Below are 17652 nucleotides of genomic sequence, written 5' to 3' on the forward strand. Positions count from 1 at the left end.
CTCGATTTCTAATAGCATGGGTTTTGATATTTGTGTAGGACAGGTTATATATATATATGTGTGTGTGTGACTCAGGTCAGCACTGTTGAGTGGAGGAAGAGAAGAAGTCAGACTCAAGAACTGACGAAGGGAGGCGCAAAGTTTGAAGTCAAAACTCCAGACTGAGACAGAACGGGGACATCGTAAAGGAGGTTAAACAAGACCCGTTTGGTAGTCAGTAGACAACCGATTCCAGGATATTATGAAAGAAACCAGGAGATTGGCATGTTTTCGATACATGCTCTGGTGCTTTTTTCCCCATTTCTTTTGTGCACACACGTTTTGTTTTCATACTGTGTTTTCAATTTTAGTTTCACGCACGAGTATAAACTCGGGGTTTCCCACTCGACTCGTGGCTAAGGGAAAGCTTTAATGCCCGAACGGGAAACCGCACTGTGGACAGGAATGTCCCCGAGAAACCAAAGGTTGTTTCGAGACAAAAACGAAAACTCGGGACGGAGCGCTGTGAGCGCAGAAAACACAGTCGCGAAAGAAATGAGAAAGCAGTATCGCTCCACTCATCTAGCTCAAACTGGACGGCAGCCTCAGAGCAGAGACTAGGATGTCTGCTAGCTTTGTCGCCCTTGAAGCCGGCTAGGTTCCCAGCTAGCAGCCCCAGTCAGAGATCCTCTTCGTGCGAGTGGCGGGACCTGCCTGCTCCTGCACATCCAGGAACGTACGTATACACAGCTCGTTGTCTTTAACGACACGGTAGTCGCGCAAGTGTGTGAATTCTGACCCGTGTTCTGTGGGGCTCCGGAGAAGCGGACTTCGACGCACTAAAATGCAATTTTTGTTTCCACTGCGCCTTTATCTCCCTGCGCTCAAATTGCAATAATATTCCAAAAGCCACCTCAATATGCAATACGACCATCAAAAATCATCTTTCACGTTTTTTCAAACGTTTTACAGTTACATTTTTATATATATTTTTCTTGATAATGTTGTGGTCATGTTATATTGGTTATGTGTTGTACAGTATGGAGAACCGCTTGCTGCTTAAATCGCCCCCCTCTGGATGAATAGAGTGTTTCTCATTGAAATGAACTGCGCCTTTATCTCCCTGCGCTCAAATTGCAATAATATTCCAAAAGCCACCTCAATATGCAATACGACCATCAAGAATCATCTTTCACCGGCGCTATTTCTAACGTTTCTTCTTCAGTCATTTTTAATTGGCGATCATTTTGAGAAAGCGTCTCAACGTACGCCACGTACGAATTTTAAAGCGCCGTGAGCGCAGCTCGCAGTCTTATCGATACTCTTTATCAACAATATCGATCGCGCGTCGCGCTGACCGGAGGCGCCGTGAAAGGGGGCGCGCGCGCTTCCCCCCCCCCCCGGCGGTGACGCTGCCGCTTCACGACGATTATAAATTTATTTGTTGTTGTTTTGTTTTTTTTTAACTCAGATTTTCGGGAAATTCGAACAGAGAGATCTTGTAGAGATGACCAAGGGAACCCAAGAGGTAAACGTCCTCCGGAGCGGTGAATTTGGCGAGACACTCCTGCGGCCTGGCCGCTTGTTCGCATCCACCGTCAGCACGATACGTCGCGTTTTTTAAAAGTTAATAGGTGTCATATTTTATTATACGGATTAACAAACATGGGAATATGCAACTCTCAACGATCCTCAATGAAAACTGTTATCAACACCCGGCCCCCCGTATATTTAGAAGACTGGACACAATTAGTACAATTCCACTGTATATGGGGCTATCTAATGTTGTTCCAGCCCATCTCCTTAATGTTTTATCCCATTGGAGGGAGCGGGAGCGTATCCCAGCAAGCAGCAGGCGGGGGCAGGGTACACCCTGGATGGGACACCGGTCCATCGCAGGACACACAGAGGCACACTCACTCAGCCCAGGGCCAAAGTTCCCCGAAGCCAATTTGAAGGCACGGCTTTATTTATTATCACAGCCAAGCGGAGAATTACGAGGCTTAATAAGGACTCCACCGCAGGGCAGTGTGTGCAAAGTCATTTTTTTTTAGTTAGGGCGGGTGGCTGCGTCAGCAGGGGTAGGCTGCAAAGGAACAAGTGACAGGTGTGTTCCCTGCTGAAAAGAGAAGAAAGGAAACACAACGTTTCGGCTGTGGAGCCTTCTTCGGGTGTGAGAAAGACAGGGCAGGCAGTAATTATATAGCATCAACTCGATCAGGATCTTCCGGCCTAACAACGTCATTCCTTTGGTGCTCCCTTCCACCCGATCACACTTCCTATACCCAGGACCGTTAACGACAGCTTTTCCATCCTGCAGGATGATCCCTCCATTGGGGCCCTCTTTTCTGGCCGCCCTATCGTCTCATATCGCCGACCACCTAATCTGGATAACCTTCTTGTTCACAGCTCCCTTGACCTAATTTTGGATAATGTACTGTAGATGCTACCAATAGCAAATCACAAAATAAACTTCTTTTTCAAGAGTTAGAGATTAATATAAAACCGGTCTTTGCTAGATTTTCTGAAGCAAAAGTAATTTTGGGAGGAGATTTTAATACTGTACCTAATGAGTCTTTAGATGGATGGAATTAATAGTAATATGGAAAATTGTGTGTGGATGACAACAACCACGCTCAATCATTCCCATCCGTCAGCGATTAGCAATCACTCCCTTCGTCCTTCCTCCACCGAATGCTATAAGTACCAAATGCGATATCTCTCTCCCTCGCGTGCGACTTTTGCATCCCACCTCCACCTCTGCAGCTGCCCCTTGGTCACCCTGCGGGGGGGGGGTCCTGGCCTCCTCGTCCTATGGCCAGGAGGTCGGCCCTCAGCCAAGTGGGTTAAGCCAAATATTCACTCCCAATAGTTCATTACGCTTTGATTTTGGGGCGTTGTCATTCCTCGTGAATTTCAAAACGGATGCTTTTTCATGTTCTATAAAAAAGGATGCCAGACGTATAGTTGAGGCAGATTACAAAAAAATGAAGTTAAGATTAATATCAATAGATTAAAAGATACTAAAGCCTCTGGGAATCATGGGTTAAGTAGTGAATATTATGTTTATTCAAGATAAATTTACATATTTTGATTTTATGTTTTTAATGAATCTATACAAAAGAAAATAATACCCCCTTCTTTAAAACAGGGAGTGATTTCTCTTATTCCCAAACCCAATAAGGACAAATGAATCTCAGAAAATTGGAGGCCTATAACACTATTAAATAATGATGCCAAATTATTAGCGTTGATATTCGCAAATAGATTGAAAAAAGGCTTAGATCAGATTATTGGAGAGGCACAATCTGGGTTTTTGAAAGGTAGACATACTGTATATGAAATAATATTAATTTAAGTCTAATTTTGGATTTGTATAGACTGTAGTGATCTTATAGAACATGACAGTTATATACTTTTTCTTGATTTTTATAAGGCTTTTGATACGATGGGACATTCTTTTATTTTTAAATGTTTGGAGTTTTTTGGCTTTGGTCAGTATTTTCAGAATGTTATTAAAACTATAATGGTTGTAATAGTTCAGTTAAGTTACATAATGGGACTTCTCCAAGATTTGATACTGGTAGAGGTATTAGACAACGATACCCTATTTTTTGTTTTTATTAGCAACCAAACTTTAGCTCTTTATATTAATAATAGTGTTATGAAAGGTATTAATATCTCAGGTAGAGAAATTAAAATTTGCCAGCTTGCAGATGATACTACTGTATTTCTTAAAGATAGGTGAGGGTTGGCTAAGGCAGTGGTTCTCAAACATTTTTGACCAAGTACCACCCCTGACCAAAGCAAAGCATCCAAATACCACCTACAAGTCATCTTCTCAGAGGAATCCCAGAAAATCTCAATGACCAATATGAGCGCACGTTTGTGCACACACTCACACATATAATAAATATTATAATAATAAACTTGATTTGATATAGCGCCTTTAAAGGTGGCTTCTCAAAGCGCTTTACAGAAAAAACAGGACCAACAACAAATAAAAATAAACAATAAAAAGCACCATTTCAGTGAGAGGGGTTTGCCTGTTTAGTCGAGCAAAGCAGATGTGAATTCATTTTTTGAGCCTTGATACAATTCACAACAGAGTCTAACAGATTTTAAATCATCAGGCATTTCCTTGACGGCAAAGGTCTTGCGGTGGATGTTGCATTGCGTCCATTCATTTCTGGAGCAACCTCTCTAATTCATGCAACTACACCACTGTGTCGGCTTGTCATCGCTCTAGCACCGTCTGTACAAACTCTGACGCATTTTATCCAGTCGATGCCATTCTCTTCGATAAATTCATTCAGAAGTTGAAATATGTGCTCTCCTGTAGTTCCTGTTGGTAGCGGCTTACAGAACAGAAAGTCCTCATGGGCCGTACCCTCAAACTCATATCTAATGTAAACGACCGAATTGGCCAAATCAACAACAGACTCATCTAATTGCAGTGAAAAGCATCTGCTCATCTTAACGCACTCTATCAGCGTACTTTTGATTTCATTTCAATAATTCTATGAGTGACTGTGTCTTTCAGGGGGGGCAGCAGGTCGAGCTGTTTAGCAGCTTTTTCTCCACACATAATACGTGTCAGCTCCTTTGCCAACGGTAAATAAGGTTCTTCAAAAATAGTGTGGGGCTTGGCTTACCTGCTTTAGCAATCCGCAAGCTTGCATTTTTCCCCGTTTCCGTTTCAGGAGTCTGTCTCAGAAGTTAAAAGAAGTTTTTATTTCATGCGCATGGGAGTGAAACACAGGGACGCTCTATGTATTTTTCTCAAATTAACCTAGTACAGTTCTTAAATATTTTCTGTTATCTATCACGCTTTCTTGTGGTCACAATATTATTAGCGTTCCTAGCATGCATTTCTATGCTTGCCCATGCTTACACGACTGGCATTGTTCCAAGATCACGCACATTCTCCTACCTCCCAATTTGCTGGAGATAGCTTTTTTTAAATCCAATTGGTCACTTACTTCATAGCACGCATTCCTATAGAGTGGTATAGAATTACATTGTAGCTCTGTGTCCACTCAAGTATTGGCCCGCGCTGTATCGTAGTACGTATTAAAATAGAAAATATGAAAGCCCGTCCCGATTTTTCAGTGCACACAACAAAGTTCCAGGGTCATATGGCGTACCAGCAGTGGTATGCGTACCACAGTTTGAGAACCACTGGGCTCAGGCAATAGAAGACACAGGTACATTTTCTTTGGTGTCAGGATTATATTTAAATATTAATAAATGTGAATTATTCTCTCTTAAGGACTCAGAGTTAAGTGTTGTTGACAATATACCTGTAAAAAAGGTGGTTACTTACTTAGGGATTATAATTTCTAAAGATCAGGAAGAAAGATGTAGGTTAGACAAAACGAAGAGATTTCAGTCTTGGTTAATCACAGATTTTTCTCTCACAGGTCGGGTTTTATTATCAAAAGCAGAAGGCCTTTCTTGCTTTGTATATGCTTCTCTCTCCTTGGATGTCCCTACAGTAAGTATATTATTAATGATTTTGGAAAACAAACCCCGTTATATAAGAAAATCTCTTCTAATTCAACCTAAGAATCATGAATGATTGAATGTCTTAGATTTTTATACCTCTAATATTATCTTTAAAAGTAATTGGATTAGAAATCATACTATAAACAAAAATAATATATGGATTTTGATTCCCAAGTTGGTTTTCAAAATGTAGGTGATCTTGAATGTAATTTTGATAATAATAGAATTCCTCTTAAATGATCTAACTTTCATAAACAAGTTTTATTATGTTGGAATTTAATATATAAGCATATTTTTCACCACATACTGTACATATTATATTTGGAATAATAAAAATATAAGGTATAAAAATAGAAGCTTATTTTTTTCCGACTTGGTATGATAGCAAAATCTGGCTAAGTGGCCCAATTGTTAAATGAAGAGGGCAGAGGGCAGATTGTTTACATGTACAGAATTTTTTGAAAAAAATACCCTATATGGTAGAAGGTTCTAGAAACTCCAGTCGCACACAAGACTCCAAAATAGCTTCTTCCCCAAAGCTGTCAAGCTGATGACGCCCCCACTTCCTCCCATCATACTATGGTCTCTCCTCACTACTTCCTGTACCCAGAATGACTGTACTCCTGCACCCCTACATACACGATAACTGAATGTAAGCTGAAATTGTACTTAAAACTGTACTATTTATTAATTGTCGTGTTGTTTTTGCACTGTTCGCCGTAATACTTTTGCACTGTTTATGTCCTGTTTGTATACTTTTCTCTGTTTGCGTATTTGCAGTTTTTTGCACTGGCACCATACTGTTGTTTACACTGTTATTGTTATTGTATGTCGAAGAAAAGTCTTCACTCAGGTTAGGTGTGGTCAAGCAGAGTCCCTTTATACATGCGCATGGGGAGGATACAATCATGCAGATCTGAGAGCAGCCTCTCATACAGATCTGTGAGTAACCTCTCCACCGAGATGATAAATGCAATGAGTTTTATCCAGCAGATTCACACAGGAAGCTCTTTCCAAGTTTCCATATTAGGAGTTGTTTTTTTCTCTCTACAAACATTTCTTTGTAATTGACCACATTCTTCTTAAGAAGCAGTTCTACCTTGCATACAGACAAAAGGAATTGTGTAAATAAAAGGTGTGAAATGAGCTAGACATCCTGCAGTTGTACCATTAATATCAAAATGTCAAATAATATGCTTGCAATTGTTCTTTCATATTGTTGCTGGGTAAAAAGCATTTTTTAAAGCCAACTAGTCACTATCTTATACACTTAAAAAAGGTAAATGCTAAAATTCTTCCTCATGTATTTCTGTCTATTGTCTTGTCTGCTGTTCTAATTATATACTGCACCTGAGAGACTAATTTATTGTCCTCCTGACTGCTCATGGAACTTTAAAAATGTGGACTTCCTTACCGGCGGGGTGTTACTATTTAACTTTTACAATTTCTTAGTAAGTCAAAACTGGCTTATGTATGTTATTGACTTTCATTAATATCTAAACCCAGTTTGCTTATTTTTTACCTCTCTATTTAATGACTAATCTATTCCCCTTAAAATAGATTAGAACTATAAAATAGAACTATAAAAATTCCAGTGTATTCAATTGTTTAATACCCTAATCCCTCGTTTCCTGGTCAGATCAGAGGTCTTTGTATCACTGATCATTGCATTTGATATCGGACCTATTACCTTAAATGGAATAATCATGAGTTAGGGATCTAGTCGGATCTGAGGTCTTCAATAGTAGCCACCATGTGAGTCTGTGATGCATACGTGGCTCAATTACAATTGGCTGTGACAAAGGTAGGCTGTCCTGTACTTGTCTGAGAGATGATATAAAAGAAGAGGGGAGGATTTCTGTTTTAAAACACAGAAGACCAAAGGAGGGGCTCGTGCCACCAGCTATCCAGAGGTACAGGAGGTGTAAGACATGCACAGAGTGCTCTGAAACTTAGATTAGCATATCTCAGTGTTATTGTTCTGTGTCACCTATCAATTACAGTTGGAGATACAGCGTGGTTTGTGGCTTATACCTCATATCTGGTCAGATCTGGTCACCTTTCAAAGACCCTGGCATTTCTGATGTACCAGTGAATTCACTGGAAGACTTATTTAAAACAAATTGTATAGAATTTCTTTCTGTTACTTGCATTGTCTTGAAATCAGTAGAAATCCTCAGGGAGCTTTATCTAGTTAACTGATGCTTAACTGTGTGTGTTCTTTAAGGTTACAAGTCCCAGGAGGACAGATGTTCAAGCGTCTGTTGAGAAGATAACTTTTTGAAACATTTTTAGATGACAAAAATTTGTTTTTAGTGAAAGACAGATTTGTCACAAGTCAAAATTATCATAAGTGCCAGACAAACCTTAAATAGGAGTATGGGCTTGTGTAAGCATGAGACAAATCATAATGCTGTTTAATTCAGGGTATCTTAAAAGTTAATGCGTCGTGCAACATGCTGAAGAACAGTTGCCTATAGCTAGTTCTTTCTCCATTTCTCTACAGTGTGGCTCAAGACTGCAATGTTTCAGTTTGAGAGCAGACAGGGGAATGGTTTCTAAGCCACGCTCTTTAATTTAAATAAACAAAAATCCTATAGATAACTGTTTCTTCTCAGTTTCTTTGTTTGCAGTAATGGTGATCCAATGCTTGTAACGCTGGGACCCATAACACTTGTTTTGTTCTGTCGTTGAAATAGAATATTAAATTCACTTTCTGTTTTGTTTCTTTTAAGGCATTTCCCTCCCATATTGTCTACATATTTGGCACAGTAACTGTTGGCTTCAACTGCAGGAAACGTAATTGGAAATCCAAGAAAACAAAAGCTTTGAGAAAAACTCAGTGACTCTGCCCAATGTTTTATATACTGTATATTCAAGCATAGCTGCTTTAGAAGACAGAGGGTAGTACTTATTTATGATCGTAATTATTCCTCCCCCAGGTGCTTCGTACATCAGAAGAATGGATCCCCGTTCCGACTACAGGGCCCTGGTCAGAGGGGTCAGGGAGTTCCAGTTTGGGGGTGACGCTGTGCCCTGCCAGCTGCTGCTGACAGGAAGCAAAGCTCTGCCCGTCTCTGTGAATAACTCCGGGCAGGTTCTGATCGCAGCCTCGCATTACGGCAGGGGCAGGGTAGTGGTCTTGGGTCATGAATGGTACCTGCAGGAATCTGTCTTCCAGCAGTTCCTGCAAAATGCCGTCTCCTGGCTCAGGTCAGAGCCAGGTGCCACGGTGGGCGTCTGCTGTAACGTGCCTTTCCTGCCCGAGGTCCTCAGCAGGGCAGGCTGCACTGTCCAGTCTGTCCCCTCGTACAATAGATGCCTCGGAGTGTACTGCTGCAATGCCTACGATGACCAGCAGGCGGAGGAGCTGGTGCGGTTTGTCCGGGAGGGCGGTGGTCTCCTGATTGGCGGCCAGGCCTGGCACTGGTCCAGTCAGCACCCTGGAGCAGATGTCCTGCAAGCGTTTCCTGGAAACAAAGTGACCGGTGTTTTTGGCATCTATTTTACTTCAATATATGGAGATAAGGGCACCTTTTCTGTTCCTGATGAAATGCCTTGTAGTTCAGTCTATGTGCCGTGAGTACCTCAGTCCTATGTTTTCAGTGTTTAGCTTCCATCAGCATTCATATCGCTTATGTTTTTAAACCTAGTAGTTTACCTTAAATGACATTTTTACCTGAAATACAGAATACGAATTATCATAAAGATAAGGCTTGCATAATCCAGAGTAAGAGAGTGAAAGCTACAAGGTAATATTCCAGTGATTTTGTTTTGAAAAGAAGGGAAAAAAGTCCAGTCATTTGCATGTGTTGACCTTTCTTCTCTTGATAGCTTTATCACCAGTTTCTTAGTCTTCAACACTAACTCTGTCATGGCTCCAGATCACCAGTACTTTCATTAGTAATAATTATGAATTAATAGTGTTGTGTGTAACACTTTTCTCCACAATGCCCAGTGGAGTAATATTTTTCTCAAACCTGTGTCTGTAATGAATGGAAGTATTTTTTTCCCTTGTCAACAGGCGCATGAAGGACATCACAAGAGACCTGAGCTTCCTCCTGGATGGAGTAACTGATTTCCGACTGGATAACTCCAGTGTTCCCTCGGCTCTGCTGGTCCACGGCTCCCTGGCATTTCCTATTGCCCAGGATGGCTCACAAAGGGCGTTTCTAGCGGCCGCCCATTACGGTAAGGGGCGGGTAGTGGTGGCCTCCCATGAGACCCAGCTGAGCCACCCACCTCTACAGAACTTCATCCTCAACGCCGTGCGCTGGCTGGACGCTGGCAGTTCTGGGAAGATAGGTGTGCATAAGGAGCTGACCGCTTTATATGAGATTCTTGAACGGGCCAATCTCACGTGCGAGCTGTCTCCATTGAAACAGGGCTTGAGTGTGTACTGTTGCACCTCCTACCATGATAGACAGCTGGAGGAGATCCAGCAGTTTGTGGCAGAAGGTGGGGGCCTCCTCATCGGAGGACAGGCCTGGTGGTGGTCTTATAGCAGCAATGGAGTGGACCCACTAGTTGGATACCCCGGGAACAAAATTCTCAATCAAGTTGGGATCGGGATCCTGGCATCCACCATTGAACAGATCATTTACAGGGCGCCCACCGCCACTGAGGCCTCCAGTTACTACCACTTCCGAAAAGCGCTGTCTAAAGTCATGGAGCATCTCAACCAGAACAAGCCACTGGCAGCGATAGAGTCCTCTTGGATGAGTGCATTAGGGAGGGACAGTGCGTCTTTCCTGACAATGAGTGAACATCAAAACCCTCAGTACCTATCAGTCCTGCAAGAGTTAACTCAGCTCGTGTTGAAGGCTGGCATCCCTCAGGTCAGTGAACACCGCAGTGTGAAAGAGCCTGCCGAAAAAATGCTGTTGAATCTAGCCACTGAGCTGTACAAGCATCTGCCCAACCCAGAAATCATTTGTCGTGGAAACTGGCCACAGAAGATTCCAGCTGTCCAGCACATTTCTGTGAAAACTGTTCAAGGGCTGAATGAAGGTAAGAAGTCAGGAAACGGACTTTAATCATTCGTTACACTGTGTCTGTGTTGTCTGTGTTAAGCTGCTGTTGCACTGCAATTTCCCTCATGGGATCAATAAAGTATCTATTTCAATGCCCATGATGTAGGTGGGGCTGCCAGAGGTCCAGTTTTCAACAGACTGTTTTGTTTCTAAGGAGTTTGTGGTGTGTCCAGTCAGGGGTGCTGACCAGAGGTCAGACGTGGTCATAAGTACTTAATCCAACATGTAATAGTTACAAATTTCCATTATAGCATGTGCGTGACTACAATTTTCATTTATTGAAATAGTTGCACATTTTGTGCACAAGATATGACTGAAATTAATACTTACAAAGCAATATTTATGTATATGGAGAAGGATAAAGATTACAAAGAAAACATGATGTCCTCTATTAACCTAAGATATAGTATATAATGTCTGTAAGAGCTTTCATCTTTTCGTCTTTTCAATTTTAATATTATTATGACCTGTTTAAAGGGAATCCATATTTAGCATTGTAGGTACTCAATGAAACCTAAACTCTAATACTGTACTGTAGAATATACTTATGATTGTACATATTCTAAACTCATTGGTCATTTACTGGACATCCTCTGGTATTTTGAGGGCAGTGTGTTGTCATTTTGTTGGGACCAATTTTCCATTTAAAGGACTTTGTCCATTCTTTGAGGTGTCCATTTGAGGAGGAGTCTGTTGTTGTCTGAACTTTTGTTTGTTGCATCTGAGATTCTTTAAAACGAAGTTCATTAAAGGGAAGACACATTCTTTGTTACAGAATTCCATGTATTATCTATATAAATATTGTGTATCATAGAAATAATAATATCTGTGCCCATCACTCATTGTGATTGCATGTTCTTAACACACACCCTGACCAGGACTGTTCCCTGTAGGATACTTTTACACACCTGTCTCATCAGTCACAGTTAGCAATGTCACACTGCTGAGCCCTGATGAACTCTTAAGACACACCATAACCATCAAAGGAGATTTTTCTTCTCTGTTATTTTACACTTTCCCCCTTCTTCCCTATTCCAGGGGATGAGGCCTGGAGGAGCACTGGCTTGTATGTCTCTCCATGGAAACAGGCAACTGTCTGTGTGCCCTCCGCTGTGGTCGGGAAAGGCTGGCAGGCGAGTCTCATCCTTACATGCAAATGTAGATATATTTTACCAATATATAGCGTCAGAAATCTCTCTGTCCATATAGATGGACCATGTAAATACAAATTTGGAGATGTTATAACTGTGATTAGCTTTGTACCTTAATAAAGAAAAACGAATATCCTTCAGCGAGCCACACTGGTATGGGTTTTTGATATTGTTAGGCTAGGTCTGTTCTTATTTTTCTTGGCACTGTACAGAACATGGACAGGGATGGACGGCCCCCAGTGGCTGACAAGGTCATCCAGGCAGTGTTGTGCTGGACTGAGCTCATTGTGTTTTCCACATTTTAAGCAGGCGGTCATTATAGAACAATAATGGTGATATTAGGACCCTGCCATTCCAGACCAGGCTTGTATAGCTTTGTGCAGCAGACATGAGCGTTCTGCAGGCGTGACCCCCTCAGTCTGTCTCCCCCCAGGTGCAGGTGGGCTGTCACACAGATGATCTGAGTCGTCTCAATGAGCTAAAACGGGCGCCTGTGGTAACCCATCGCTTCAGCATCACGGCAGAGAGGGTGCCGGTGTCCAGCCTGTGGGGAGGCCTGCTCTACGTGATCGTGCCCAGAGGCAGCCAGCTGGGCCAGGTGGAAATCACGGTGGAGGATGCTGTCATGGCCCCCTTCTTCCGGCTCGGTGAGCCTCTGCGTTGTCATACCTTCCCCATCTATGATAGACAGTGAGAGACTGCCCTGCCGCACCTGGCTCTCTGTCTGATTTCACGCCTGCTATCTGCCTGCCCATCCGCACTGTGTCTCTCTAGCAGGTTGAGGTCACGTAGGTTCAAAACGCATCTTTCTAGTCCCGAATGGAGAAGACTATAAGGGGACCAGATCCAGGCATTCCAACCCTTCGATGTCACGCCCTCTACAGCTAGAGGGCGCTCCTACTCTGTCCTGTTCCTAGTTTCCCTGTGCTTTACTGGGGCTATGTATTTCCGGGTCACCCCTTCCTCCTCGCTCAGCATTGAGGGTTCGAATGTCTTGAGACCTGCCTAGCACCAGGTCGTCTCCTCCGCGGCCTGAGGGCATAGGTTTCTACCCAGCTTCTATCTGACCTCCTGAGCCCGGGCTAGCCCCCGTTTTGCCTCTACACATAGGGTCTTTATTGCTCTCCTGGCCATTCCATGGCATGCCTTCCCGACATCCTTGACATTAGAGGCCCTGACAGGGTCAACCCAGTGGGATTCTTCAGAACCAGCAGGGAAAAACAGACCAGGGAAGAAAGCTGTGACAACAGGAAACACATCTTTTCACAAAGAATTGTGGGAGTATGGAACTGGCTAAACAGCCATGACTGTGGCTTCTATCAGGAAATGTCTGGAGAAGATCTTCAGAACAATAAGCTACTGACTACCAAACACATTAGATGGGCCAAATAGTTTCTTCTTGGTTGTTATTGTTCTCATGTTTCCCAACGTACACTCATAATGGAGTAAAAAATTCTAATAATAAATAAATAATAATAATTTATTGTGGATCATAAAATGGAAATTTCAAGTCTGCCAAAAGAACTAAATAGGCCAGATGGCCTCTTCTTCTGTTTAACCTCTCTCATGTTTGTGACATCTAATCACAAGTCCCAGCCTTCATGGGGGTGTTGCGGGTGTGTCGCCCCTACAGGCGAGAGCAGTGTGTCGCAGTGGCAGTCCTCGGCGCGTCACTGTCCCGCTCCCTGGGCGGAGCTGGAGGCCGACAGCGTGATCCTCACGGTCCCCTCGGACAGCGTGCGCAGCCTGGACGACCCCACCCCCTTGCTCTCGCTCTGGAACAGGATCACCAAGGGCGTCGCCAAGCTGGCGGCCACAGCGCCGCGCTTTCCCCGACAGGAGCGCATCGTCGCGGACGTGCAGATCTCCGCGGGCAAGTGCCGGCCCTTTCCCCGCCTGATTGCTTTTCCTGCTTTGTCCACATTTTCATAACTTTCACCGTGTGAAAGTAATTCCTCTCTCAACACTATAAAAGATAGAGTATTGTGTTATCTATAGATCCATGACAGCATATTTTTATCTGGGCCAGTCTGGGGGAACAAGGACTCTGCCTGTCCTCTGGAATCACGGTCTAAAGCCGGGACCCTGGTCGGATGATGCTGTATTGACTCTGTCTCCTCCTTCAGGCTGGATGCACTCTGGCTACCCCATCATGATTCACCTGAAGTCTGTGAAGGAGATTGCTGACCTGCAGCACATGAAGGAGGCAGGCATGTGGGGCCCCATCCATGAGATGGGTCACAACCAGCAGAGAGAACAGTGGGACATCCGGCCCCACACTACCGAGGCCACCTGCAATCTGTGGTCAGTCTACATCCACGAGGAGGTCCTGGGCATTCCCAGACACAAGGCCCATGAGGAGCTGAGACCTCACACCCGGAAGAACAGAATCAAAGACTACGTCAGGAAGGGGGCCACCCTGGAACACTGGCATGTGTGGACTGCTTTGGAAACCTACTTGCAGGTACAGTATCGGATATTCGACTGGATGCTGTATGTTAAAGGCGCCCGTTAAATAAATCCTTAAGGCCGTTAAAAGACACTGCCGTCTGCACAGTGCTGGTGCGGAAATCAAACAAAGTCTAATAAGGTAGTTCTAAATGATAATGAGTTTCTAACTGAATTTTCTTTAGTACTTTAACCAGTAATTATCTTACCATTGCGTAACTCAAAGCATTTTTATTTGGTTCAGAAGGACTTGTGCTTCTGTGTTTTTCACAAAACAGAAAAGCAAACTAGCACCTGCATATCTGGTATTAGTTCATCATCCAGCCCAGGGATGAATAATCCATGGATTCATTGAGCAGGAAGCATTTAGGTTACGGCTACAACACTTTGTTTTTGGGTGTGGCTGTGCACTTTACAATCACTGTAAACGATGCTTGTCTTTAAGAGCTTTGAGAAGCCACCTTTAAAGGCGCTATATAAAATAAAGGAACAAGTAATAGGTTTATTCCATGCTGAAAAAAAGAAGAAAGAGAACACAACGATTCGGCCGTGGAGCCTTCTTCAGGTGTGGTCTGCCTGTGTCCAGTGTTTCTGTCCAGACTGTGGTCACTGAGCCTGTCCTCTCTTGAAGAAGGACACCTGAAGAAGGCTCCACGGCCGAAACGTTGTGTTCTCTTTCTTCTTTTTTTCAGCATGGAATAAACCTATTACTTCTTCCTTTGCAGCCTACGCATGCTGACGCAGCTCCCCACCTGAACTATATAAAATAAAGTTTATTATTATTTCGGGAATTCAGTTACCGTACCTACTATTGCTTTTGTTATACTAGCACTCCTGGTCATAATGCTGAATAAATGTGATTACAATTTTAAATTTTGAGATAGAAAACGTTGAAGTTGGAGTTGGAATTGTTTCCTTCCAGAAACATTAACTGTTGGGAGATAGAGTAGGGAGCTGTGTGAGCAGGTGTAGGCTGCAAAGGAACAGGTAAGGGTTTATTCAAGGCTGAAGAGAAAAGAATAGAGACACAACGTTTCAGCTGTGGAGCCTTCTTCAGGTCTGAAGAAGGATATGATACATGCAATGATACATCCAACACACCTAAAGACGTCTCCAGTGCCTAAATGTTTTGTGTATCTTCTTTTCCTTTCAGCACGGAATAAACCTTTAACTGTTTGTAGTGCATATAGTGCATAAAGTGTCGCTGTGTAGAAACCACCATCTTGGCTCAGATCCCTGGTCACTGGTGAGGCCTTGAGCCAAGATGGCACAGAGCCTCCTCTCGCAGCATCACACTCGATTGCAACTGAAAAGCGAGACAAGGTCTTTCCAGGATGGTACAGGTACCCACATAATAGACCCTTGCAACACTTGGGGTGCCCCATCCCTCACAGTCGGAATGAGCGCCCTGCTCCTGTGTCTCTCTTCCCAGCTTCAGGAGGGCTTCGGCTGGAAGCCCTACATGCAGCTGTTCTCCGACTACCAGGAAATGTCCGGCACCGGACTGGACAACAAGGGGAAGATGAACCTGTGGGCGGAGAGGTTTTCCCTGCAGGTGAAAAGGAACCTGGCGCCCTTCTTCCAGGCCTGGGGCTGGCCCATCGAGGAGCCGCTGGCTGCCAAGCTGGCTGCTCTGCCCGTGTGGGAGGAGAACCCCATGAGCAGCTACGCTTGAACTCCAGAAAGGGCTCAGAGGCCCTGCTGTGGTCTAACACAGCTGCGCGCGGGGACTGCCCTGCTACTCAGGTGACACGAGCTCAGGATGATTAAACCCGCAGAATCAGGCAGGCTCCTCTTTCTTATAATCCATCACATTCTGTATCACTTTGTGAACTATTCCACTCATGAAACAGAAGGCGCATCGTCATTAGAAATCAAGATGTATTTGTTCAGGATGAATAAAACCTGAAAACCTGGGCTTTGTGTGAATTCCCTTTCCCTGTCATTGGACGTCTCTCGACAAGTCAAGTGACTCCCCTCCAAGGCTCTGTGTGAAGATGAACAAGACTCTGCCGGAGGGTTTCCGGTAGACATTGACTTTGCTCTCCGGTGCAGTCGCTCTCGACTGCTGTCCACACCTGACCAGGCTGTGTATTGTAATGTCGCCGCTAATATGCATTTATACCTGCTTTCCTTGCACAGAGGCAAGGAAGCACATGGGGAGGGAGAGAATTCACGTGGAGCTGGTTTCAGGAGAGCTGGCATTTAAACGCGATTGGGATCTGGTGCCTGTAGTGCAATGACATGGCGGTGGGATGGGTTAGGAGGAGATCAAGTTAACACACATAGAGATTCCCCTTTCCGTTCCCTGACCCTTCTTATGCTCACTCATTTCCTAGGTGTTATCAGCAAATGGCTCTTTCTCCCTCTGAATTAAAGGTGTTGTTGCCTGAATCCCTGTCTTTAGCAATGGGTAATTCCATATTGGATGGGTATATCATTGGAAAAAAACAAACAAGCTGGCAATTCCCAAATTGATTAAATTAGTACTATTAGCACAGCAGTGTGGTTGGTGGGCTTTCTATGATACCTCCACTCCTCTAGGTGGCAAGCTTTGAATTTGTGTAACTCTAGCATGTGCTCTGTTGTCTTGCATTTCAAGGGCAACACTTCCTCCTGCCTCAGAGTTACCCGCTTGGCTTATGTGCCACAACCTCATCTATGGGGACCTGATATTGTATTACAAATAAGGTTAAAGAGAGAGTTTAAAATTGTTCATAAGTTTTATCCAGTTAAAACAGCACTTTCTAAATTTAAGCATGAGCAGGACGATTTGTGTCTTTTTTGTGTGACGTTGTTTTGGACGGGCTTGCAGAGTTTTTTTTGTAGGCATTTAAAGGTGTTTTTTTAGATTTAAGGATTTTGATATTTTGTGGTATTCAGAAAATTTGGGGGAAAAAGCAATTATTTGTAGCAAATTAGTCATTCTGGGTAAAGTTGTTGGTGGTGGAGGGGAGTCCCCATTACCTGTAAAGCACTTTGAGTGGAGTGTCCAGAAAAGCGCTGTATAAGTGTAAGCAATTATTATTATTACTAAAGTTAAGATTCAGAAATTAAAATGGTCCAATAATACTTCATTTTTTAGTATTTTTAAGATGGAGTTAAAACATTTATTTTAATTATATAAAAAATTGAAAAGTGCAAAGCAAGTTGATATATGTAAAGAATAATCTGGTTATATGGTGGAGGGGATCCCAATTACCTGGAAAGCGCTTTGAGTGGAGTGTCCAGAAAAGCGCTATATAAGTGTAAGCAATTACTATTAATTATTATTATATAATTTACTTCATTATCTCTAGCAGTTCATGATTTTTTTCGGATTGTGTATTTTTTCTCTTGTCCTGGTTTCTGCTCCTCCAGCTGCAATTGTATTTGTAAATTCTTTATACATTTAATAAAACAATTTCACACCCACACCCACACCCCCCCGCTTCCTTCGGCTGAGGTCGTTTTTGCTGCTTCTGCTCTTGGTCAAATATTCATCTACCCAGTGACTGCTCAGTTAATGATTATGTTTGGTTTTATTTGTTATA

At 43.2% G+C, this 17652-nt stretch overlaps 1 protein-coding gene across 5 annotated transcripts; it reads left to right on the forward strand.

The window, feature by feature from the left end:
* The first annotated feature begins 543 nt into the window (after window positions 1-543).
* LOC102698008 (TRPM8 channel-associated factor homolog) lies at window positions 544-16036 on the forward strand. 5 transcript variants are annotated; one of them, XM_069189540.1, is made up of 11 exons: window positions 544-715; window positions 1451-1507; window positions 5403-5476; window positions 6027-6139; window positions 8430-9066; window positions 9512-10497; window positions 11559-11653; window positions 12105-12318; window positions 13305-13544; window positions 13798-14135; window positions 15552-16036. In XM_069189540.1, the coding sequence occupies exons 5-11, from the start codon at window positions 8450-8452 to the stop codon at window positions 15792-15794; spliced, it is 2733 nt and encodes a 910-aa protein (XP_069045641.1). In that variant the 5' UTR covers window positions 544-715; window positions 1451-1507; window positions 5403-5476; window positions 6027-6139; window positions 8430-8449; the 3' UTR covers window positions 15795-16036. The 5 variants fall into 5 exon arrangements, with proteins under 5 accessions (XP_069045641.1, XP_069045639.1, XP_069045640.1 ...); XM_069189538.1 differs by lacking the exon at window positions 544-715 and having other exon boundaries at window positions 1396-1507; XM_069189539.1 differs by lacking the exons at window positions 544-715; window positions 6027-6139 and having other exon boundaries at window positions 1396-1507.
* Window positions 16037-17652: the final 1616 nt, after the last annotated feature.

The sequence above is a fragment of the Lepisosteus oculatus genome, chromosome 4 (assembly GCF_040954835.1).
Source record: "Lepisosteus oculatus isolate fLepOcu1 chromosome 4, fLepOcu1.hap2, whole genome shotgun sequence".
NCBI classification, from domain to species: Eukaryota; Metazoa; Chordata; class Actinopteri; order Semionotiformes; family Lepisosteidae; genus Lepisosteus; species Lepisosteus oculatus.